We start from the raw sequence: 27,012 nt of genomic DNA, 5'->3' as shown, positions 1-27,012 counted from the left end.
CTGTACTCTGGAATTAGTGATTCAGCCTGGAGGAATTTCAGACTTCCCCATCAGGTATTCTTTCATCCTTCACCTCTTCTTCTTCTCATGGTCGCCATTCCTTATGCATTTGACTTGCTTTTCCTTAGATGATGTCCCCAGCAAACAATACCGGGCCTTCGTCTGGCTCACAGATGGATTTCTTAGCTGAGTTTCATCGTGCAATTCGAAATGGCAATACCAACAACTGACTACTGACAAAGTGTGATAATGGCAGATGTGGACTTATGAAGAACTTCATGAACTTTGCACTCGAAGTACCTGTTGTATGTGTTCATTAGTTACTGAAATCAAATGCTACTTATTTAGGCGATCGTGTTATTCAGTGTAAAGCATGGTCCAGGCATTTGTTTATGTCCTGGTCCTTGGACATGTAATTTAGATGAAAACGTTATGAAATCTGTCAGCTATACAGTGTTATATTATTACTCTGGAACTCTAAGGTGGTGTTTTTATTCTCTTTCCTTTTATGAGACAGTAGTAGGGGAGGGGTATTTTGTTGCCAGACCTGTATGGATTTTGATGAATGCAAATCTCTGTCTAGTAAAATTGAGCTGTTGTTCTTTTTAAGACTGATCATTCATATCTGTGTTTTTAGGGAGGAATGACTGCTAAAGTGAATCAGAGTTGTATTGTTAATTCAAAACTTAAAGCTGCAGTGCCCTTTTTACTCTTTTGTTCAACCTAAAGGTTTGACATGATGATGGGAATTGATATTTGCTTTTCTAACATCGCCCTGAATTAAGCATCTAAAAAGATTCATTTTTCAAATTGTAGAACAATTATGAATTGGAAAATTTTGTATGAGAGCATTATATTCAGACATGAATAATATATAAGAATATTAATTATTCTTATATAAGAATATCACAAGCAATAACAATCATATATTATGATTTGAGTAAATTCATATAAGAATATTAATTATTAAGAATTTTATTAAATTATATATTTTAATTATAATATATTTAATAATAATTATGTTAATTTATATTTTATAGTATCATATATTATGATTTGAGTAAATTCATATAAGAATATTGATTATTAAGAATTTTATTAAATTATATCTTTTAATTATAATATATTTAATAATAATTATGTTTAAATATGATTAAATTATTTATTATTGATATTAATAATCTTATTAAAATTTAAATAACAATAACAATAATCATTTACCAAAATAAATTTATGCTAAGGGTATTCTAGTCATTTTAGTTTTTTCATTATGCTATTACACCTCTATTCCATTCAACCAAACACAAGATTACTATTACGCCTCTATTCCATTACATTCAACCAAACAGTTGATTTGCTATTACACCTCTATTCCATTACACCTCTAATCCAATACAGCGAACCAAACGTGCCCTAAACGTAGTGTAAATTTCTTTGGTTTTTGATGTTTTTCACTTGCTCTCCTCTTTCATCCAACACCTCTATAGCTAACATAATTGATGAGAAAGTTTCTCTTTTATGAAATTTGCTTGCAGAAGAGATGATTTAATGGTTAAGTAGATGCTGGTTTGTAATTGAAAAGATTGAAAAGAGTTGATTTTTGTCATTGTTGTTGAAGGTAATATAGCAAAAGGTCTGAATATATAGCGTCTATCATTGAATCTCTATTACACAAAGTGAGGGTATAAAGGCTAAACTCTAATTCCATTGAATCACCTATTCACTGAACCAAATCATTAAACCATTGTAGAATTATAGAATAAATATAAAATGGAACCGAACGATGTTTTGCATTGGTAATACAATCATCACACTCAATCTTTTTGAGTACCTTGTATGAGGTAATATTACGGATTTGTTTTGTGATCTATGGGCAATCACACTAATGGCTTTGGAGCTGTTTGTGTAACCAGGAATTTTATGAAAAATATTGGCAATGAAGAATTGAGTATTTTATATCTTGGATCCAACTTTTGCAATGAGTTCTCTTCTTAAAATTTTTCCGAAAGCTAATCTTGGGATACTTTTTAAGAAAGTGACACTTCGCAATCTTTTATAATGTGCAACCTATCTTTTTTAGGTAGTGAGCTGTTTGATGCTCTAACAACATATGCAATTGGAACCTCTCTAGCTTTAATATTAGGGAATCTAAATAATTAGAAGAAATAAAATAAAAGTTTAATTGATAATGCATTACTCGCTATTTGGGGCTTGAATTTGGCAACTGCTCTCACAGTACAGTTTGAATTTTTTTTTCTAAGTTAGTCTCTAAACTTGGCAGTTGTTCCCACATTAGGGCTTGGACTTTATTTTATCCAAGTTGCTCCTTAAACTTGGCAATTGTTCTCACGTTAGGGTCTGAATTTTTTTATCCAAGTTAGCCCCTAATCTTTTCTTGAAAATCCTAAAGTTCAGGCTTTACTGTGAGAACAGACGACAAGTTTAGGGAGTAAGTTGAATAAAAAAGGTCTAGACCCTAATTTAAAAAATAATTGCCTAGTTCAAGCCCTAATTTAAGAACAATTATCAAGTTTTAAGGATTAGCTTAGATTAAAAAAAATTTCAAACCCCAATAAGAAAGTAGTTGACAAATTTAGACTCTCAATAATGATTTAACCCTTAGCAAAAATATAAAAAAGAAGTACGAGATCAAACTATACTTACGGAATAACAACAGCACCGACAACATCAGGATGAGAAAGAAGCAACCCTTCTAATTCTGCCGGTGCCACCTAATAAATAACCTTATAAATGTGTTTTTTTTAATAATCCTTATAAATTCATTTTTTTTCTAAGCCATCCAGATATTTTATTGAAAAAGAAAAGAAAAAGCAAATAAAGCTAGAGATGTTTGAAAACTTTACCTGAAAACCATAACATTTGATAAGCTCTTTTATTCGATCAATAACAAATAATTGTCTTTGTTGATCGAAATAACCTAAATGATCACCAGTATGCAGCCACCCTTATTCATCTATACCTACATTCGTAGCCTTTAGATTGTTAAAATAACCTAACAATAATAATCCACAAATAATGTTGTCAAATTACCTTAATTTATATGTATTAAAGGAAAACCAATTCGTAATTATCATCCATCTTTTATTACACACTCAATAAATACAAAAAATTAATGAAGAAAAGAAATTTTGATGCTTTGATTTCTTTAGGTACAGCCTTCCACTAATGAAATCAAATTAGTTGGTCCCGAAAGACTAGGAATACAAAAGGTTGATATAAGAATCCTAACAATTTCAAATTATTCAACATCTTTGTCATGGTTTGTAACTATAATGTTGTTAGATGGAAGGACGATAAATATTCATGTATGTCTTGTAATTAAAGTAGTTAACATATTTATTTCAATTTGGATTACGTGAGAAGAAGATAAAAAGTGCAAGCTGACGACTGTAATAATGTTAGATAGAAGGACAATGATTGAATTTCTTGTAACAAAAGTTATAAGCAAAGTAGCAAACAATTATTCATGATGCCATTATTGCGTCCCATATGGTTAAAGATCAGGAGACAATATCTAATAACTATAAATGCTGAAGTTGGAATATTAATTCGTTCGTTCAAAAAACAAAGTTGGAATATCCAACTGGATTGAACCATGGTTCATTGTAAAGCTTATTACCTAGTGTAATAGTGGGCCCTCGAATGCATATTTCTCCCATCTGATTTGGAGGAAGGGGGTTCATTGTTTGGATTGAATTAGAGGCATTAGAGTTCCGGTTGATCCTGAGAAAGGAGGGCCTTCCTTAGGATTCCCCATTGAAATTTTCCCGCAAGCTTCTGTCATACCATATGCCTGCACCATTTTTGTTTTCATTTTAAATCATGATTAGCTCAGGCGCCTCATTTTACACTTTAATAACCCACTTAATTCTACTATGCAACCGAAAACAATACTACAAAATTGTCAAAAGCTAAAGAAATATCAATGTCAAGTAGTTAAGAAGCGAATTGGACTGTGTGTAGCTATAGGACTTATTTATGAATATCTCCCTTTCACACTACTCCATTCGATTTCAGGAGGCAATAAAACAGAATGTGCTACTTAAATTTTATATATGTACACATGGGATGAATGTTTAAGGTTTTTAGAATTGGATGGGTGATCGAATTGCTCTAATCACCAATTCGATCAATCGGGCTGTTTAGTTTAATTAAATAAATTATTAAAAATTCATGAAAATATAAAATATTAAAAATAAAAAAATTCCGATGCAACTAATTAGTTCAATCATTTTTATATCGATCCATATCAGTTCTAAAGAAAACTAGTATAATGCCTTTCTCTGAACTAATACCTCGGTCGGTTCTTGGTCCAACTGGTCTGACCAGTCGATCTGGTTTAATTTAAACAACAATATTAGTGGCAAATATTCCTAGTATTAAATTTTGGGGTCTAATTAAAGTTTTTAAAATTTTTAAAGGGTTTAATAAGAATTTCAAAAAATGGGAATCTAATTAAAATTTTAAAAAAATTGGGGCTTATTGACCTTTTTTTAAAAAAAGGAGGGCTTAATTGAAAATTTAAAAAAATTGAAAGGAATATTTAGAATTTTTAAGATTTTTAGGATTTGAACATGTTATATGTGTCATAAATCTATTAAATGGTTTTAATGAGTATGATTGTGAAAATTACCTGAAAATTTTGAACATGGGGCAAAATGTGGGCACATATCTCGATCAAATCTCTGCTCGGTGGGGCTGCAGTAGAGATAATTTGCTTCAACGATGATAAATCATTTGCTTCAACGATGATAAATCATACTTATTGTTCATCAGCTGCCATTGCTTTGCCAAAGAAACCATAACCGGAGGCACAACGAACATATGCGTGACCTTGTACTTCGCGATGGCACCCAAAACTTTGTCCAGCCCAAACTTGGCCATCGAAACCAATACATTTCCTCTTCTCAATTGTGCCAACGTTAAGACCGAACCAAACTCATGAAACATTGGCAAGAAACACAAACATACACTCCTTCCTTCCATGTACCTGTCTTGATCGGCCGTGAAACTTAAGGTCGAAGCGATGAAATTTTTATGTGTCAACATCACCCCTTTATTGGTTCCGGTTGTTCCAGATGAGTACAGCAATGCCGCCAAATCGATTTGCTTTACATCGTTTGAATTCAAATGTTGATCAGCGTAGTTTTGTATGATATCCGAGTAATAAGAGAATTTTGGAATAGCTGATGATAAGTTGGGGGAGCTTGATGATTGTAAGAAAACCAATGGAACATTGAACTGGCTAACTTTGCTATAAAGCTGAGGGATTGTGATGATAAGCTTGGGATTGGAATCTCTGACTTGTTTGGATATCTCGGTGAAAGTGAAAGAAGGGTTGGCAGTGGTGGCAATGGCACCAAGAGAGACGATAGCAAGGAAAGAAATGGGGAAACGTATTGAGTTGGGGGCAAAGATAAGGACGACATCATGTTTAGCAACGTGAAATTGGTGGCGTAATGCATAAGCAAGAGATCAAACATGAGCTTTGAGTTGGAGAAAGGTTAGGGTTTCGTTTGAATATTTAGAATCGAGGAGAGCAGTGTGATGAGGGATGGAGAAAGTGGATTGGAATATAAAGGAGGTGAGTGAGAGGTCAGGGCTTGTTGGGAGCTTGATAGGGGGCCTGGTGGAAGTGTAGGTTTGGGTTTTTGGATTGAATGAAGAAATTGCCATTGGTGGGGGTGACTTGTTGCTTAAGGAGATAGGAATGGATGCTTGGTTTTGCAGTTTTGGATTATTAAGTTTGTTTTGTTTGGTTGCATTTATGGTTCAAAAATGCACATTTGTTGGCATTAATCGTCTCCAGCTTGTTGAATTGGTCTTCGTCTCGGGTAATCATTTATTAATGTTGATGTTAATGAGTTAACAACTAAATGCTTGTAAATGATCTGGTTTTAAAAAGTCAACTCCTCGTATTTTTGTTACTGCGGAATATTAAGAGACGTGGCAGGGTCTTAGGCACTGTACTGGTGTTCTTTTTGGATAATAATTGTGTTGAATAAGGGAGGAATGGCTAAGCCATTCATGTGAACCAAGCAAGGCCTATGGTTAGTGGAAAAACTCTACATCAATGAAAATGTTGTCACCACTTTTAACTTTGATATGTTTTTCTTTCATTTTAATTTAGGGTTCGTTGTTGGGTTTATATTTTTTTTTTTTTGAAAGCGGGCTTTTTAAATTTTAAATATATTATATAATATAAATATAAATTGAATAATTATAGAAAGTAAATATATTATTAATTATGTTATTATATAAGATTTATTTTTATATGAAAATCTAATAAATGTATAAAATTTTTATGATAATAAAGCTAATTTTAATTATCATTTGATTAAAATAAAAATATTATTTCAATAATGTTTAATTATTATTGTAAAAAATTAATGTACATTTTATTATTTAATATACATATATTTTTTTAACTATTTGTTATACTATAAATACATTTTATGCGAATGTCTCTAATATTTAAGCACTTTAATATTTTTTAACTATCATTTAATATTAATATAAATAATATTTTATTATTTTTTAATTTATTATATATACACTTATTTTAATGCCTTTGGTGCTCGTTTTCTACTTCCATCTCACCGTCGCTAATGTGGTGTAATCCAAACACACATCACAATACTCAATTTTATTGCTATAGTAGTTAATCTCATCGTCACTGTTATTTTTAATCTCACCAAAATCAATCTCACCATCCATCCAAAAGAAGTCTGACTCTTGTAAAGTCAACAATAAAATTATGAGAGACTTTATTGGATGTGATAAGAGAAGTTCTTTAATAAACCTTAATGTGATCTGGGGGCAGCCCACCCGATATCTTAGGCGAGGTGGTTAGGTATAACAATTACCCCAATCAAGTGGGGATGGTAAAGTGACATTCCTCAAACGATGCTTTTTGGTGACATTTGAGAGGAAATGTAATGTGTTGTCATTTGTGAACTTGAAAAGATGAACTCTCTCACTATTGAATTTAAAAAGGTGAAATGAAAGTGATAAGGCCTAAAATGGAAAGAGCAGACCTAAAGAATTGCTTAAGGCATAATTGTATTTTATGTTATTTTGCTTTATTGCCTCTATTGGGTTGTTTTTATTGCCTCCAAGTTCATGATGTCTTGCTTATCTCCGTTTTTTGTTTTTGATTGGTGTTAGATATTACTGTAGTGTTGATAAAAAAAATGATTGGTAAGGGAGAGGGAAAGGAAAAAGGTAAAAAAAAAAACATATTGGGCTTGAGTGCATCATGGAACACTTTTAATTTGACCCGACAATGGTCCTAATTAAGTTACTATAAATTCGATGTCCAGATGTATCCAGATGCATCTCTAGTAAATTTATCGTAAATGATACCTAATCATAATCAATCAATTCATACTTCTCTCACCATGCTTCAAAAGCTCAGATTAATGAAAACATACACACTTAATATGCATATCTAAAACTAGACTTGTTTATGATCCGGGCTGCCTACCCAAAATTTAATTAATGCTATAGTCATATATCAATTAAAATTAAGATTTAACATTTAAACATTTTCAAACAATAATATCAACCTTATTCGTACAACTTCACGAGAATAAACTAATTGGTTTAATATTGATAGATGTTTCACTTAAAAAATAAACTATTATAAAATTGGATAATTATGATAATCTCATCTTGATTTTGAACAAGACTTATCAAGTTTAATTTGATTATATTTAATACAATTTGAATTATTCTTTAATGAATAACATTATTATTTGGTTTTAGATTAGGAAAATATTTCAAATATAAAATGTTCAAAATTAATTTTAAATATTCAAACTAAAAATATTGAAAATAATGTTTTAACATTAAATTTAAAAATTAGAAGTTAATATGATAATTTTAATGTATTAGTGTAAGTATATGAATTAATTCAACCTTTAACCTAAATTCTCAAAATACTTTTTTTTAAAATTAAATTTAATCTTTAATATATTTATATAATTTCTCTTTTACCTTTATTTAAAGTCACAGTGTTCAAGTAATCCATCCACAAAAACATTTTCATTATAATTTAAACTATTTAATTTAATTAATAAAAATATATTATTTTAAATTATTTCTTATTTAAATCAAGATTAATTCTATTATCAAACAACAGTAAAAAAAAATAGGCATACACAAAAATGTAGTATATAAAGAGGTATTACTACAAGAAAGACACATGAATAATTTATTTGATAACTTAAAATAGCTTTATTATTTAATATACTAATAATCTCATTAATTAATTTACGTTAATTTTGTAGATATAACCAAAAAAAAATTAAAGAATAAAAAGCATAGATCTGCAATATGTCAATCTCTTAAAAGTTGTACATGTATACATTTTAATATTGTACAATTCTTTAAATTATGATTTGAAATTTTTCTGTTTTTTTTAATAATTTATATTTTTAATTGTTTTTAATAATGGTAATGAAAAATATTCGGTACATTGCCAGTAAAATTTTTAGATTTCACAAGCAAGATCAGCGGATTGACAATAGACTTGTCCATGGCCCGCCCGAAAGTGAGAGGGTTTGGGTAAAAATATAGGCCTAAAAAATGAGTTTGGGCAAAAAAATAAAGCTCGTTTAGAAAATAGGTTGAGCCTTGTATAAGGCTTTTTTTGCTTGAGCCCAACCCGACTCGGCCCAAATATGAAAACAAAAAAAGACCTTGCTTTTTTTATTATTTTCTTGTTGTTTTTTTCACTATTTTGCTATCATTTCACAATTATGTTATTATTATTTTGTTGTTGTTATTTGGATATTGTATAACTCTTGTTTTATTGTTAATTTTGTTATTATTTTTCACATTTGCTTGTTAAGTTACATTATCTTAGTGTTATTTAAGTATACATATTTTTTTAATTTATTTTTAATTTGTTGGGAAACATTTATTTTAATGTTTTTAGTATTTTAATGTATATTTTAAAAATTATATAAAAAAATGATACTAAAAAATTAATATGGACGGGCCGGGCTCGAGTTTTAGTATTTTTATTCGGGTCGGACTAGGGTAAAATTTTAGGCTCATTTTTTTTGGGTCAAGCCCAATCCTAGCAAACGAGCCTAAATTTTTTGTTGAGCCCGGCCTGGCCCAACCCATGGACACCTTTAATTGAAAAGTATCTTATAAGAGTATAGTAAAATATTTGAAAAATAACTATTTTAAAAAAAATTACGTGACAATTTTTTAAGGTTGCTTATGAAAAAAAAATAGTACACTATCAATGTACCAAATATGAACTCAATGATAATTTATATTAATTATATGGGATAAAAACATTTTATTAAATAATAAAAATATAAATGCATATCACGTGACATTAAAAACTAGTTCTAATAAAATGTTTTAAATTTTATATAAAATATATTAATCATAGTTGATTAAATAAAAATTATTTAATAAATAGAATTATATTTGTAAATTTTATTAAAAATATGATCTAAATTTCACTAACTAGTAATATTAATAAATTATAATTTTTTAATTAATAATCTAAATCTAAAATGTTGTTATATGTGTTATAACCTCCCCAACTTGACCTAAACGTTAAGCCAGAATTCAAGAGAATATATCAATCATTGAAATGACTTAGCAGGATTATCAAATTTTTTTAAAATAGTTATTTTAAAATATTTATTTAATTTAATAGAAAACTTAGTTTAGATGTTGACTTATTATTCCTTAACGTTATTATTATCTACCACCGGAAAAGATAGTATTTACTTATGTTTTTATTAAAAACTGAGATTCTTGCATAATCAATTATTAATAATAATTTAGTAATCTAATTAAAAATTAAAATTAAATGTCATGTAGAATTAAGCAAACCTAAGTCCTAAATCCAATGCCATGGTTTAAAATAAAAATATCACAGTCTTGATTAATAAAATAAGTCTAAAGATTAAATCTTAATAAATTGAAAGGAAAATAGATTGTGATGAGACCCTTCGAATGAAAATTTAAGTGAGTTATTTGAAAGGATGAAAATTTAAGGGGGTGAGCTTTGACGCTCTGTGTGAGTCCATTTACAATAAAACCAATGCAACAGATATTAGAACACATTAATTAACATTGCATAAAATAATCATAGATAACAGTTCAGTTTAGGTTACCGAATTTTCAAGTGCAACCATCATTGATATGTCAGAACTCACAATAACAATTTTTAGAATTAACCAAATGATGTGGTCGTTGAAAGCACCAAAAATATCATATCCCTAATAAATAATTAAAAAGAATAGTAAAAGGGAAGAAGAGTCAAATCCTCAGGGACTGGACTTGCAAAATATCTTGTTCCGTGAAATCCCAGGCAGAATCTTGCCCAAGAAAACTTGCGTTACTGAAAAAAAATAAAATTCTTATGGGATTTAAGAATATTGAATCAAAAATTAGAGAAATTAAAAATAGAGTTGAGAGAAATGAAATTCTTATTGGAGATTCCAGCCTCCAGTTGTCTCGTTCCGCCTTGGGTTCAATCCTCGGCTTTTAGACGATCCTTCCCAAACTGAATAAGCCAGTTATAGTGGAAGAGGACACCTACGACCACCAGCTCCAAGGATTTAGATTTACGATTTGGTAGAACCTGACTCTAGCCAACAATCGCTTCTGTGGGATCGTCTTATGCTAGATCAACGCTTCTCAATGGCAAATCCCACGCCATTTTGTCTCTTGGGCTCACCAACCTCTGACTCAATAAGCTAACGAACCGACTGTCCAACCTTCCCAAAACATACAAAGCGGCCGCCTTTGCATACGTTGAAAAGCTTACTTCTTAAGGACATGGACGAAAGCGTCAGTCCCGTAGTGCGAAGAAATGATGAATACTCGTTGAGAAGGCTAAGTACGAATTCTAAGCCTTAAGAACCCTTTTTGAGGAATATCGACAACCTTTGGCTAGATGGATTTAGTGGCTCATGGTTGTGGTGGAAAAGAAAATAAATATAATAAAAATAGAGATTTTATTAAAAGGAAATATGAGAAGAATAAAAGCCTAGACTTTTGGGGAGAGAGTGTTTACAGAAAAAGATCCATCTCTTTTGAGTCACTTCACCCCCTATTTATAGTGCTATGGGAGATAGTCTAATCCTACTTAAATTCCTAAAAGATAAATACATTTAATTGAAGATAAATAAAATAAAATCCTAAAAATAATCCTTAATAATTATCTCAATATTAATTATCCTAATATAATTAAAATAGAGTTTAATAGAATAAAATCTCTTCTTTTTGCATTTCGACCCTTGTGTCCTCCATGCTTGTACTGTTGACACCAACTTTTCCTTGTGTCGCACATTGGCCCATTTTATCTCTAAATTCACGCTTTTGGCCCTTAATTTTGCTTTTGCCTCAAATTTAGTCCCTATGAGATAAAAGATCATAAATAGCTCAAATTAGCAGGATCATACTCCGAATAAATACATAATTAATACATAAAAATACGTTATTCTAGAGTGTTATCACCAATTTATCATATTTGCCCACAATCATCATATTCATGCACATATATACATATATATATTCACGTTTATGTATCAAAACATAATTTTCAAATTTGTATGCACATGATTTGAATGATGCCATACAGTTTCGACTTTATGTAGCAGTTGGCATCTCTCTCTGATGAGAAACTATCATCTTCTACACATGAAATATATGAAGAACATGTTGATGAGATACGGAAAAAGGTTCAATCTCAAGAGATCAAGAGTGAAAAACTGAAATTGGAACAAAGGCAACTTTCAGAAGAAGAGAATAGTGGGTTATGTTTCCAAAATAAAAAATTGGCGGAAAAAGCTTCATATGCGAAAGAATTGACATCAATAGCTGTTGTTGGTGTTAAGAATTTAGTTGGTGAGCTGATTAGACTTTTAGTGTAAAATGTAAAGTTTGAAAAGGAATTATTGGCCGTGAGAAAATCTGTTAACCAAACCATAAATGGTGTTAATCACTAGTATAGTGACAACACAAGACCTTGGAAGAGGGGGCGGCAATCTAGCCACGCCCATGACTTTTCTGAAACAGCTGGTGATGATTTTGAATTGTGAAATTTTGATTTAGATGATCTAAAAATGGAATTGCAGGCTAGGAAACAATTGGAGGCAGCTCTTGAAGCTACACTAGCCGAGAAGAAATTCATATAAGACGATTACTGAAATAATTAAAGAAACAGTTTATTGCAGATCAGATGATCTCTTAGCTATCTGTTAAATCTAACATAATTTTTTACCATTAATATGACTAAGTCTTAGGGAGATCTGTTAGTTATCTGTTAAATCTAACATAATTTTCTTTTGCACCGATAATTTTTTGCATAGTCAATCACCTTGAAGCTATATTGCAAAAATAAATAATTTAATTATATATTAAATTTTGTGAATGGAATAAAATAATCGTTGCCTGAATTTATAATAAATTAAAATAGAGGTTGAAGTTTGATGCTCGCTCGCTAGCAAACATACAAAAGCAAATAATGAATCACCTAAAATATATTATTTGTTGAATCGATAATTTTCCGCAAGATATATTAAAACCTCATGGATCATTTAGGTGCCATTGCCACACCTTTTGACATTTTTTTACACACCACTAGAAACAAACATTCCTACATACTCTTCCCGGCCCCCATACATATTTTAAAAACCCAAATTATTAATCTTGAAATAAACAATGGCTATAGCTGACAAAACCCATTAAATCTAAACCTAATTGAGAGAAGAAATTTAAAAGAGAAAAGGGTCAATGGATCCATCTTTTGAGTAATATATAATTTGCTTTTTTGTTTTCTCACGGGAGAAGAATAAAATATAAACAACTAAACCTAAGGCATCGTTATCCTCATCATATCATATGATATTCAAGCTCTTTACACTCTTTTATTTGTGTGAAACATTGAATTTCTTTTTATTTGATCATGTTGGATTTGTTTATCACTTTCTCTCACTTTCAAAAATCAAACTATTTTTTATTTGGCCTCTCCATGTTGCACCAACCCTAATTAATTGGGGGTAATCAATAATTGAAACCTGCCTCACATGTGTCATGCTGCTGATTGTCAACCAAATTAAAATTTTAAAAAATTTCGGCATCATGTTTGCTAATTACGAAATGATAAATGTGATGGAACAAAATCATTTCCACAATTATAATTCTCCATGAAATTGTTGATGTCTTTCTATGGATGTACAATTGATGAGCTACCTGTTAAAGAACGCGGGATATCGATTTTGAAATTTGAGTTTTCAGAGAAAATATTTTTAGGGGTTGAAATTAAATTATAATTTTTACGATAATAAAAATGTAATTTAACCATTTTAATAGTCTATATCTTTATAATTTTTAAAAGATTAAATCAAATTTTTTATCATTTTAACGGATCAAAGTATAATTTTACTTTTATTAATTTAAAATTTTAAAATTTTTAGAAGATTTAAATAAAAAAATTTTTATTTTAAGGGCCCGCCCCTACTAGACGCTAATTATGCCCCTGATATTCTCAATAATTCATATTTTAAAATTTAAAAATAATATAAATGGAATGATATGTACATAAAATGAAACATAGCATATATGCATGATTATTTTTTAAAATTCATAGTTTTGTTGAGTACCTATCTATTATTGAAATTTTGAATTTTTTAAGAAAACTTTGAAATTTTAAAGAAATTATTGAATTCAACAAATCCATGCTTTTTTACTTCACCCAATTCTATAATTATATTAAAATAATATATGCACTTAATTTATCATAATTAAATTTGTATACTTAAATTTCAAATTTTAAATTTAAATTTTATAAATAGACTAAACCAAAAAAAAAGTGAATAAGCTTTAAATTGTAGATAATATTCAGATTCTGATATTTAAATTACTTTTCATATTGTGGATGCCGATATTCGATCTTAATTTATTGATTTTGTATAAATATTTCTAAAATTACTTGAACTCATGACCTTTTATATGGACTAAGCTTTAACTATTAACACTTGTCTTAAATATTATTTATAATTGTCCCAAATTAATATGTGACATATAAAAACATAATAAAATATTTTTAAAAAAATTAAATGTAATAATTAATAATAAAATTAAATATAATAATTTATTTATTAGAAAAATGTATCTTCTTTAACATATTATTTCCTTAAAATCTCATTTAGCTTCATTTGAGCCAACCAAACAATGAGATAGGATCATCAAAATCCCTAAATTTGAAAAATTAATTAATATTTATTTAATATTATAGTATTATTTAATAATGTTGGATCAATTATATTTCAAAAAAAAGTACGCATATGCACTTAGCTACATATAATATATTAATTGTTATATATAAGTAAATTACAATTTTATAATAATTATATAATTATAATATTATAATATGCATTTTTTTTAATAGTGATATGCAACCTAAGCCTTAAATGTGTAATTAATTTTATAGTAGATTATAAATATACAATTAATATTATATAATTAAGGTAGGTCATTAATGATATGATTCTTATATATAACTATGTTATTATAATGTACATTTTTATATTAATGGTATGTAAGCTTAAACCCTAAACATAAAATTAACTTTATGATAGATTATAATATATACACTTACTATTATTGTCGAAACCCTTTTTTTTTAAATCGACTTATATTTTGAAAACGAAAATGGTAGTTGCCACCAATCTTTTTTTTATAAGGTATGATCGGATCACCTCGTAATTTGATCGTTTTAATAAAGGGTTGATTTACTAAAATGATGATTTTTCTTTGGTCTACAAAATTCAGAAAATGAGTTCGGGAGTCGGTTATCCACGAGGAAGGATTAGCACCCTCGTGACACCCAAAATTGGTACCTAGTTAATTATTTGACGTCTTAGTATCGAAAATTAAAAAATTGAAGGGAATTTAAAACACGATCTCACCCTACATAATGATATTTTTGAAATTACTTAAATAAATCAAAACGTGTGTAAAAGGCCCTCTTATCTCGAGGAAACAAAAAGGCCGTATCCCGTAAGTTAGGACACGCCATCTTGAATCATTGAAGATAAGCTTACTCTTTATTTAATTACTATTTAAATCTCATGTGCTTTAATTTTAAAAGGGATGTACGGTTATCTAGGTTCAAAGAGAGAGTCTAACCCCGTAAGTTAGGGTACGACTTCTCGAATCTCCAAATACGGGACATTGCCTTAATTTTAAAATTTCCTTCATTAAAAAATAATGAATGTAACTTCTAAAACAATGTGTATTTATCTTATTTGGGGTATAACATAAAAATGGTCAAATATATTTAAACATAATGCATGACGTAACGATGATGAAATAATATAAAATGGCTATATGGGTATAATATTAGAATGATATATAATAAATAAATAAGGGAATGCTATGATAATACTAATGTAATTATAGTAATAATAATAATCGAATAATAATAAAAATAAAATAAATAAGGCAACTTAAAGTAAAAATAAAATGAAAAATGCATGATAAAAAAGATAAACAAACGTTGACATGAAAATATCAAAAATAAAAGAAATAATAATATAACAAGAACAAAAAATAATAATAAAATAATGACAATAATAAAAAAATACATAAATAAAAGAGTAATTAATCTAGTTTTTAAGGGTAAAAAAAGGTAATAAATAAATAAATGAATAGATAAATAAATAAATAAACAGCTTGTAAAGAAGTTAAAATTAAATAAACAGAGGATTTAATTGAAATCTAAATGAAATTAGGGGGATAAACTGTAAGTAATAAAAAAGCTAGTAAGGATTAATATATAACAGGCTAAAAAGGATAGGGGCCAAATGGGAAAATATCCCTTGTCCTTATGCGTACCGTTTCTCAGAGGGACCAAAATAAAACAAAAATGAAATTATATGGTAAAATTTTTAAATATATAAAAATAGATAGGATTGTATTAAAAAAATAAAGGCAGAAGGATTGGGACCGCAAATAACCCATTTGTCACGAAAACATGCGGATCCCAGAGGTGGATCAGGTCGGACCACGGGTCACGTCAAAACAACGTCGTTTTGACGTTTAGAAATCGGCCCAAAATAGCGCCATTTTGCACCACCTATTTAAGTCAAAAATCTTTCAAAAAACTCATTTCGAACCTCACTTTAAAAAAACTAAAAAAAAAACCAACCCTTCTTTTCTCTCAGCAGCCCCGAATCTGGTCATGGCTCTAGCGAGTCACTATCGCGACGACTGCCAGTCGCCAGCGATGGCTCCACCGTCCACAGTGGCCGGAAAAAATCAAAACACCCTCCCTCACTCGTCTTAAAGTGTAGGACTCCTATTTGGAGTCAAAATTGCCAAAACTGAAGCCAGTCTTCCAGAAAAAGGAGAAAACCTTTCGATTTTCCGCCGCGACCTTGGCCAAAACCCTAGGGATTTGACGGCTTTCAGACCAGAAGAGATAAAAACGGTGGTGCGAAGACCAAACGACGGGTAAGCGACTTTTATTTTTATTTATTACTTACAAAAAAGAAAAAAGAAAAAAATAAATCACCTTTAAATATTTGTATTCTATTTTTTATTTACTTTTTTTTCCTTCAATTTTTCGTGTAAACAAAGATACATTATCCCTGGCTTTTATAGCCGAATGATACAATATATTGTGTTTTGTTTTTCGCTTCTACTTACTACTGTTTCTCTGCTATTTTTGCCTTTTATTCTCTGTCTTCTTTCTTTGTTCTTTTTTGCAGGCCTTGGCGAGGTCAACGGAGGATGGGTCTTGCCAGTCTGGTGCAAGAGAGGCAAACCTTGGGCGATGGGCATGCTGACATGGCACATGGAGCGACGGCGCGGCTGGATGTGAGGGTTTTTGCTGAAAATTTTGTTTAGGTCATGGGCCTGTTAATTGGGCTTAGGTTTTTTTATTTTGGGTTTTAAGTTCGGGCTTGTATTTTGTAAATTGGGCCTATAACATTTAGACTTGGACTGTTAATTATTTTTACTTTTTATTTGTTTAGTCTGTTTAGGGCCCAGGAAAAAATGGCTCATTACAGATGCCCCTCTTTACTCGTTGACGTGTAACGGGAATGGAGCAAAAACCTTAAAAAGGGCCAATTTTGTCTGGCCTTGTCGAATCTCGACTTCTTTGGTGCTTCTTTTTTTCAAGCAGCCCCGTTCTAACCCACTGCATCTTTAAAGGTATAGGAATTGCTACTTTAATCTGCTCCGTTACAACTTCAGGGATATAAGATTAATAGCTTCAATCTACTCCACTGCAACTTCAGGGAATAAGATTTGTAACTTGTAGCTTCAATCTGTTCCACTGGAACTTCAGGGAAATGAGATTTGTAGCTTTAATTCGCTCCACTGCAACTTCAGGAAGATAAGATTCGTAACTTCAATCTGCTCCACTGTAACTTTAGGGAGATTAGATTTGTAGCTTCAATATGCTCTACTGCAACTTTAGAGAAATAAGATTAATTCTTCAATCTGCTCCACTGCAACTTCAAAGAGATCATATTTGTCGCTTTAATCTGTTCCACTACAATTTCAGGGAAATAATATTTGCATCTTCAATCTGTTCCACTGCAACTTAAGGGAGGTAAGATTTGTATCTACTCCACTGCAACTTCAAGGAGATAAATTTTGTGACTTTAATCTTTTCCACTGCAACTTCAGGGAGATAAATTTTGTGACTTTAATCTTTTCCACTGCAACTTCAGGGAGATAAGATTCGTCACGACGACCTCAATCCATCCCACTGCAACTTCAAGGGTACCTGATTTAAGGTTTCTTTAATCTATTACACCATTTTTGGGGGAATATAACCTGTAAAATCCATTTCATGGGCCCATTTATGCCAAATGATTAGGATGTCATGATCAGAATGAATCAAATGCTTCTAATTAGATGTGTATACATGATATTTGCATGAATGTAGAATCTCATTTTTTGAGAATGACCCTCTTTTAATGCTTAGGTTGACATTGCTCGTTGTTTATCAAGGTTCTATCACTGACGCATTACCCTGCCTTTTTGCTCAGCTGGTATCATTGACAAGAAACCCGAAGAAATAGTCACAATTTGGGATATTCTTTCCCAAATGTTTCCAACTCCTAAATTTGATTATTATTTACTAATGGTCCTATTTCAAGTCATCGTACTATTTAGAAAACCTTTTAGAGCAATATGCAGAAATCCTTTTATTTGAATATTATTAGTCTATTAATCGTCATTTCAATGTAAAAATGCTTGAAAAAGATTGTAACAATGGACAATATTGAAATTTATTGGGAGCAGAGCTCAAAATGAATAGATTAATCAAAATAGTAAACATTGCTAAAATACAAAATGAGTAAGATGAAAATAGGTGCCCCAGATATCATAGCATTAGCTTTTCCGCACAAACTTCTCGAGGACCATTTTGAGCTTCATATGTGTTTAAGAGATCTAAAGTGCTTTGTTGATGCCCCGAGATGTAACCTTCTTCCTTCTTGTTAATTCTGAGGGGACAAGGCTACCACATGCCCCATCTTCGACAAAATTTGAGTTGCCCTTTCTTGGGTTTTCAACTCAAAACCCCTTTGGTCTCAAAGCGCCCTTTTGCAAGTTTTCGCCTTGGCCTCTTCTTTTTTCCTTTTTTTAAGGTGAAGTATTTCTTGATTGAATCCAAATTTATAGGATTAGGTAAGTTTTTTCCATCTATCTCGGCCAATATCAGCGTTCCTCTAGAAAAGACTTTCTTTACCACATAAGATCATTCCCAGTTTGGCATCCACTTTCCTCTGGAATCCCTTTGTATGAGAAGGATCTTTTTCAATATCAGGTCCCCCTAATAGAATTCTCTGGGGTGTACATTTTTGTCATAAGCTCGAATCATTCGTTTTGGTACATCTAACAATGACGGATAGCTTTCAACCTTTTCTCTTCAATCAAGTTCAATTGATAATATCGGGATTAAATCTATTCTACTTCATCTTACTTTAACTCTGACAAAACTCAAAGAGAAGAAATCTCAACTTCAATGGGTAAAACGCCTCCATTCCATAGACCAAAGAGAAAGGCATTGCCCCGGTAGAGGTTCTAACAGACGTTCTATAAGCATAGAGGGCAAATGGTAACTTATCATACTGATCTTTATAAGTCTTAGTCATTTTCCCCACAATCTTCTTAATGTTCTTATTGGTTGCCTCAACTGCACCGTTCATTTTTGGGCGATATGGTGACAAATTGTGGTGTTTACTTTTGAACCGACTACAGACTTCTGATATCGTGCTATTGTTTAAATTCAATGCATTGTCAGATATGATCCTTTCTGACATTTCATACCGACATATGATTTCTTTCTTCAAGAATTTGTTTACTGCCGACTTCGTGACGTTGGCGTAAGAAGCAGCTTCTACCCACTTGGTGAAGTAATCAATAACCACGAAGATGAACCGATACCCATTGGAAACTTTTGGCTAGATCAGTACAATGACATCCCCACATAGAGAAAAGTCATGACATGAAGAGGTCATGACATGAAAAGGTGAAAGAGGCACATGAATTTTCTCTCCATAAATTTGGCACTTATGACATCTCTTGGCATAGCTGATAAAATCTCTTTCCATAGTGGACCATAAATATCCAAATCTCATGATTTGCCTGGCCATTGTAAAACCATTAGCATGTGTTGTGGAAATACCCTCATGGACTTCTTTCAAGATTTTCTTAGCCTCAACAGCATCCACACATCTTAGTAACACTTGATCCTTTCTTCTTTTGTATAGGATATCCCCATCTAAGACATAATCACTAGCTAGTCTTCTAAACATCCTTTTATCATTCTCGGTTTCTTAATTAGGGTACTCACGATTTTTCACATATCACAGTATATAATGGTACCAATGGCGATCATCCTTTTCTTCTTCGATGTTGTAACAATGAGCCAGAGCCTCATATATACTCATCTGGATAGGTTTTACATCCTTTTGTTTTTTCACTTTCACCATGGAAACTAAGGTAGCTAAAGCATTAGCCATTTGATTTTTATTTAGCGGGAGGTAGTAGAAGGTGATGTCATCAAACTCTTTAATTAACTCCAGGACCAGTCCTCTATACTCGAACAACTTGGGATCTATTGTCTCCCATTCACCCTTAAGTTGATAGATCACTAATGCAGAATCCTCACATACCTCCAGTACTTTGATCTTGCGTTCTATAGCTGCATGAATACCCATGATGCATGCTTCATATTTTGCCATATTATTTGTGCAATCAAAATCCAATTTACTAGTAAAGAGATAATGATCTTCGTTTGGGGATACCAGGACTGCCCCGATTCTGTTCCCTATAGCGTTTGACGCTCCGTAAAAATTTAGTTTCCAAAGATGTTCTTCTTGAGCATCTTCTTCAGTGGTTGCAACATACATCGGATCTTCATTCGGGAAATCAAAGTTCAAAGGCTTGTAATCTTTCAAAGCTCTACTATCTAGAAAATCTGCTATTGTACCCCCTTTTACTGCCTTCTGGTTCATATAGACTATATCAAACTTAGAATGCAGAATTTGCCATCGGGCCATCCTTCCATTTAGAACAGTTGACTCCATCATGTACTTTAGAGGGTCCATTTTTAAGATGAACCAAGTTGTATGGTACAACATGTACTGTCTTAGTCTTCGGGTTGTCCATATTAAGGCGCAACACAACTTCTCAATTGACAAATATTTTGTCTCACATTCAATAAAATTTTTATGAGGTAATATATCGCTCTTTCTTTTCTCCCTGACTCATAATGTTGGCTAAGCACACATTCCATGAAATTCCCGAATACTGCCAAGTATAGTATCAACGGCTTATCTAGGCTAGGTGGCATCAATACTAGGGCATTAGACATGTAATGTTTAACCTTGTCAAAAGTTTTCTGCCACTCCTCGTCCCATACACCTGGTTATGTTTCTTAAGGAGACGAAATATGGGGTCGCATTTCTTAATTAGTTGTGAAATGAACCTGTTGATATAATTTAATCTCTGTAATAAACCTCGAACTTCTTTTTGAGTGCGCGGCGGAGGCAACTTCTGTATAACTTTAACTTTATCTAGGTCGATCTCTATCCCCCTTTCACTGACTACAAATCCTAACAATTTTCCCGACCTAGCCCCGAAGGTACATTCTGCTGGATTGAGCTTCAGCCGGAATTTTTTCAATCTCAATCCCAATTTCCTCAAGACTTGTACATGCTCATTTTCTATTCGGGACTTTGCAATCATATCGTTGACATAAACCTCGATTTCTTTGTGTATCATATCATCAAATAAAGTTACCATGGCTCTTTGATATGTCACTCCCACATTTTTTAGTCCAAATAGCATAACTTTATAGCAAAATGTTTCCCACATGGTTATAAATGTGGTCTTTTCCATATCTTCAGGGTACATTTTAATCTAGTTTTATCCAAAGAAGCCGTCTATAAAGGAGAAAAGTGAATAACTTGTCGTGTTGTCCACTAAGGTATCGATGTGAAGTAGTAGAAAATTTTCTTTCGGGCTAGCTTTGTTTATATCCTTGTAGTCTACACACATTTCTATTTTCCCATCTTTTTTAGGGACGGGGATAATATTGGCTACCCATTTTGAGTATTTAACCACTTGTAAGAAACCAGCGTCGAATTGCTTCAAGACCTCTTCTTTTATTTTTAGCAAGATGTCGGGCCTCATCCTTCGGAGCTTCTGTTGAACTAGCTTGCACTCTTCCTTTATAGGGAGTCGATGTACCACAATATCAATATTTAGCCCAGGCATATCTTGATACGAACATACGAAGACATCTTTAAATTCTTGGAGTAACTCAATGAGGCCTCACTTTGTCTCTGCGGTGATGCAAGCTCTGATCTTATTCTACCATCCTTAACAAATCAGGAAATAGGTTACAATTTCGATCATATTCAAAATCCTAAGGTTCCTCTGGACACATATCATGCTCAAAAAGAGACCCTGAGTTAGTGGCAGCGTCACTCATATCATTGATATCTTGAGACCTGTTATAGGAATGAAAGAAGACTCAAAGAACAAATGAATCTAAGAATAATTATTTGTGTGGTTTGAGTATGAAAGAAATGAAAGAAATAAAAGACTATTTGCCAAAACGAGACACAAAAATACATTTTTTATTGAAATAAAATATTGGACATATGCCTTTTTCACAAAGGAATTCTTATTGCTCCCAAGCTTAGAGCAATAAATGTGTTTTGAACAGTACTCTGAATTAGCTCTAAAAATTATAAGAATCTCTTCCGCAGTCCAATTGTTTAGAACACTTCAAGGTATGTAAGGGCAAACGCTTGATAAATTCTCTTCCCTAATTCCTTCTTAAAATATGGCGTTGACGCTCAGATTTCCCAACATTTCCTCCTCAGTTTCTTTTCTCGACATCTTCTGTTCAGGGTAAATGGTTTCTCTTGACACGAATGTTCTGGATATATGGGGAAAGGTCATCAGTTCCCACTTGACCTCTCCCCCACTTAGCCAAGCTCTTCTCTTTTCTTGCTTCTTCTCCAGCTCTTTTTTTTTTGCCTCGCATTTGGCTTGTATTCTAGGCCAAAGCGGTCTTGTTTATCCATCAGATTTGGTACATCAACCCATTCTTGTAGGTATTTTCCGAGTCCTTTCCTAGGTAAGGCTCCTTTCCCAATCGTCAGTTGCAATCCCATCCTCGTAGTTTTGGAAATTTTGGGCATTGGGGTCTTATTCCCTTCAACAATGAAGGTTGCATTCACAAATTCTAGCGATCGAAATGAACATTCTATTACCTCATCATCCGCTCCTATGTATGGTGCATCACTAGTTACGGATGCAATAATATCTTCTTATGCGTTTATCATCATCAGTCAACCCTCTGTCACCAACTTTAGCTTTTAGTGTAGTGAAGACGGCACTGCCCTAGCTGAGTGAATCCAAGGCCTCTCCAACAAGTAGTTATAAGAGGGCTTGATATCCATCACCAATAAGGCTACCTCATATGTGTTCGAACTAATTAAAAGAGGTATCTTAATTCTTCTCATCACCATTTTTTTGTACCATCGAATGCTCTCACTATGTTTTGACACGACTTCATGTAATCCACTGGTAATCTGTTCAGCTCAGATCCATTGTTGATCAGCACCCCTGGCAATGTTTATCCTTTGCAGCGGGTAGTGATATTTAGAGCCTTCATAGATCCTATGCCCCATGGCGATATTTTATCGTCACTAAAAAAGATGAAATTGTCGGCACTTATATTATTAACTAGACGATTTAGCTTGTTTACAGAGATATCATCAGCGACATAAGTTTCATTTAACACTTTCATCAACGCGCAACGATGTGTCTCTAAGCTCAAGAGTAAAGCTAGTACTGATATGCGAGCTGGTTGTTTGTGTAGCTATTCTACTTCACTATACTGGCTATGCTTTAAGAATTTCAAGAATTCCTTAGCCTCTTTCTCAATTACCGACTCATTAATAGGTGATTCAAGTCTAGCCATTTTTTCTTTCTTATGCTCAACCGCCAAGGCTTTTCCTTTAACAGGCTCGGTTCTTGTATTTGCAGGATCATAGCGCCTCCCTTCTCTGAAGTGCTAATCGGGTTCTTCTCTTTTAGGATCATCACGTTCCAGTCATAATTCCATAGAACCCTTTTACTATCCTTATAAGGAAAAGCCACAGGTTTTTGAATAATGACTTTCGGTGCAGTTTGTGTCCCTACTTTATTATTTCTCGACCATGAAATAATCACCACTGGGTAGTTGACCTTATAAACCTTCTCCGTCGACCCTTCTTCTATAGTGCACACATCTTCTCCTTCTAAGCCATTGACATCATCATAAAATTTAATTTCTTTGTTATCCATCAAATTTTGCACTATGGCCTTGAATTCAACGCACTCTTAGATTTCATGACCCTCTTTAGCGTGGAACTCACAATAATTCCTCGCTCCTTCGGGTCTTTCCTTTGAATCTCGCATGATTAATCCTCCATCTTTCAATTTTAGCCAGACCTATTTTAGTGGAGATTTCACCTCCGCAACATTAATTTTGGTCATCTTTCCTCCATTCTCAATTATGGCGTTTACCCCTTGGTCTGAATGGATAGGTAATAGATTTCCTGCCACATTAGGTCCCGATAGATCATCGAACCTTACAATCCCCATCTTAATGAACCTTTCAAGCAGCTTCTTAAATACGGTGCAGTTCTCAATTGAATGTCCTGTTATTCCTGCATGGTACTCGCATTGAGCATTCGCATCGTACCATTTTAGGAACGGAGGTTGCATGGGTTTTAAGTAAAACACAGATACCACATGCACATCGAACAAGTTTTGATATAACTTTATATATGTCATCGGGATGGATGTGAACTGGAGTTTTTCTGTGTTTGCTATTGACTTGGATTCATGCTTTGAAGGGCAGTGGTTGCTGGTTGTCACGGTCATTAGTTGGCCCACAGTGATCGATTTTGAATAGCCTTTATTATACACGCTCGTGGTGTTCACTTCATTTTTTTCTTTCTCGGGGCTGATCTTTTAGTGTTTTCTCCGCTTCTATTTTCCCACTCCTTACTGCGTTTTTAATCATCTCGCTAGACATTACTATATCTGATAAGCTATTGGTAGCACTTCATAACATATGGTTAATAAACGGGGCTTTAAGAGTATTTATGAAAAGCATCATCATTTCTTTCTCCAGAAGAGGTGGTTAAACTTGTGTTGCCACCTCTTTCCATCTCTAAGCGTACTGCTTGAAGCTTTCACTCTGTTTCTTTTTTATGTTTTGCAGTGTAATCCTATCGAGCGTCATGTCAACCACATAACTGTACTGTTTCATGAAAGCCTGTGCCAAGCCTTTTCATGAGCTGATTTTGGCACGGCTTAGCTAGTTGTACCACGTAGCAGCCAACCCGACTAAATTGTCTTAGAAACAGTAAACTAACAATTGGTCGTTATTGACGTATCTCGTAATTCTTCGACAAAACATGGTGATATGGGCTCCGGGACAACTAGTCCCATTATATTTTTTGAATTCTAGAGTTTTGAATTTTGGTGGGAGCATGAGATCTAAGACTAAACTTAAATCCTTAGTATAAACCCCACAACGGTAATTGGCATTCTCCATAGCTCTGAACTTCTATTCCAAGCACTTGGACCGATCTTTTAGCTGTTTCGGTAACTCAAATCTTGCTCTATCTATTTCAGCCATGTCATCCAAATCGGGCATAGCTGGATTAGTCAGATTACCCCTGGGATTGGAACCTGAACCTGAACCTGTCAGGTAATTAACCAGTGTTGAGGTACCGGTTTGCTATGGTTGAGGTCTTATGGTGACGGGTACCCTTCATGGATATTATCTAGTTGGGCCCGGACATTTACCGGGGTAAATCTTGGGGGTAAATAGGGTATTCATTATCATCCCCCGAGTTAACCATAATGTTTTTTCCTTTTTTGATCTCTCTGGCCAACAACTATGTCAGCTGGTTTATCATACTTCGTTGGGATTCTTGTATTTGATCCCTCATGTCTTACTGTACTTAAGCTAATTGTTCATGCAGTTGTGCTTGCAACTAATCTTGCATGTCATTCAGAATTTGTTCTAATCTTTCTAATCTTTGATCCATTGCTTTTGCTTTGTCGTAGGTACTGTAACGATATTCAATAGGTTGATTCTTATTGGTTTCCAGGGTAACTGTCATAATTTTGATTAATTAAGGTCTTTTTTATAGAATTTAATGCATATGATGAAATGTAATACAGATGAATGAAATGAATGCTAAAAAGGCATTGATTTTGATTCAATTCTATTAGAACAACTTTACTAGAAAATAAATATCTTTACATAAAACATATATTTTACATATACGGCCCTGCCCTAATACTCAAAGTCTTGACTTTTCTAAAAAGCCAAGCTAATTCTCGGCCCCGATCCAATTCTGATTCGTATTTTAAGCTCAACATGTCGGCTTGAACCGCTAGAGTTTGAAAATGATCGGCCACTTCCTGTACTTGAGTCACAGCTTCGCCCATAATGTGATATCTATCCCTAATTTGGCCTTGAGAGCGTTGCAGTTGCTCTTTCCAGTGTTCATTGTTCGTTTCAAGAAGTTCAACTCGAAGTTCACAATTTTGCAGTGCAATTTTGAGCTCTTCTATCCTTCCTTTCAGCTCTTCAATATTGTTTAGGCTTGCTTTTAACTCAATTACGGAGTTGTGACTATGATGCTAATGAAGTGACCTTTCTAATTTTGCTACCCGGGCTTTTAATCTGACCTTTTCATTTTGGCTTTCTAACAAACTCCTTTCTAGAGCCTCTTTTCGAACTCGAGCATCTTAGAATTTCTTTTCCCATTGGTCGGCTCTAATCTTTTCTTCTTTGATCTATTACCGCCATTATTCTGATGTTTTTCCCAACCCGACAGTCCTTATCAACAAACGCAACTTCTTATAATATGTTTTTAGACTGTCTAAGTCTTCCTCAGCCTTATTCTTTCCTTTTCTCATCTTCTCGGCCTCTAACTTCTGGATATCGATGTCTAATCCTAGCTGAATCTTTTCCTCTTCCAACTGTTCTATCTTTTTCCCCAATTCTGAAGTTCTTTTTTCAAAGTATTGCTTTATGATTTCTAGCTCAGACGGGATCACTTTTAGATGTTCTTCCATTGGCCGAGTGTTTTCTTGACTTGACACGAGGACATTGTCATTGACTCTTTTACCCTACCACCAATCATATTCGGGAGTTGTCATGGGATTTCTAGGAAATTTTTTCATTCTATGGGTTTGATTCCAAGCGTTTGATATTTCACGAACCTTCTTCTTATAATTGTCACCCTTATACACAAACTCGCACTAAGCCAAACCTTGCATTGCTAGTATGAACTACCTTAATTTATACTGCCTCAACGCAAGTAGAAGAGCATATCCATTAGCTCCCTATACCCCGAGTAGAGGGACCAAGTCGAAGTCTCCACATCGGTACAGAAT

At 32.8% G+C, this 27,012-nt stretch overlaps 1 protein-coding gene and 1 pseudogene across 1 annotated transcript; both read right to left on the bottom strand.

Moving 5' to 3' along the window:
• Positions 1-1,354: 1,354 nt before the first annotated feature.
• LOC107907702 (4-coumarate--CoA ligase-like 7) lies at positions 1,355-5,843 on the bottom strand (annotated as a pseudogene).
• Positions 5,844-19,892: 14,049 nt separating this feature from the next.
• LOC107907701 (uncharacterized) lies at positions 19,893-20,246 on the bottom strand. Its single transcript, XM_016835031.1, has one exon. The coding sequence runs from the start codon at positions 20,244-20,246 to the stop codon at positions 19,893-19,895; it is 354 nt and encodes a 117-aa protein (XP_016690520.1).
• Positions 20,247-27,012: the final 6,766 nt, after the last annotated feature.

The sequence above is a fragment of the Gossypium hirsutum genome, chromosome D09 (assembly GCF_007990345.1).
Source record: "Gossypium hirsutum isolate 1008001.06 chromosome D09, Gossypium_hirsutum_v2.1, whole genome shotgun sequence".
Lineage (NCBI taxonomy): Eukaryota > Viridiplantae > Streptophyta > Magnoliopsida > Malvales > Malvaceae > Gossypium > Gossypium hirsutum.
This window is presented reverse-complemented; position numbering and strand designations above follow the sequence as displayed.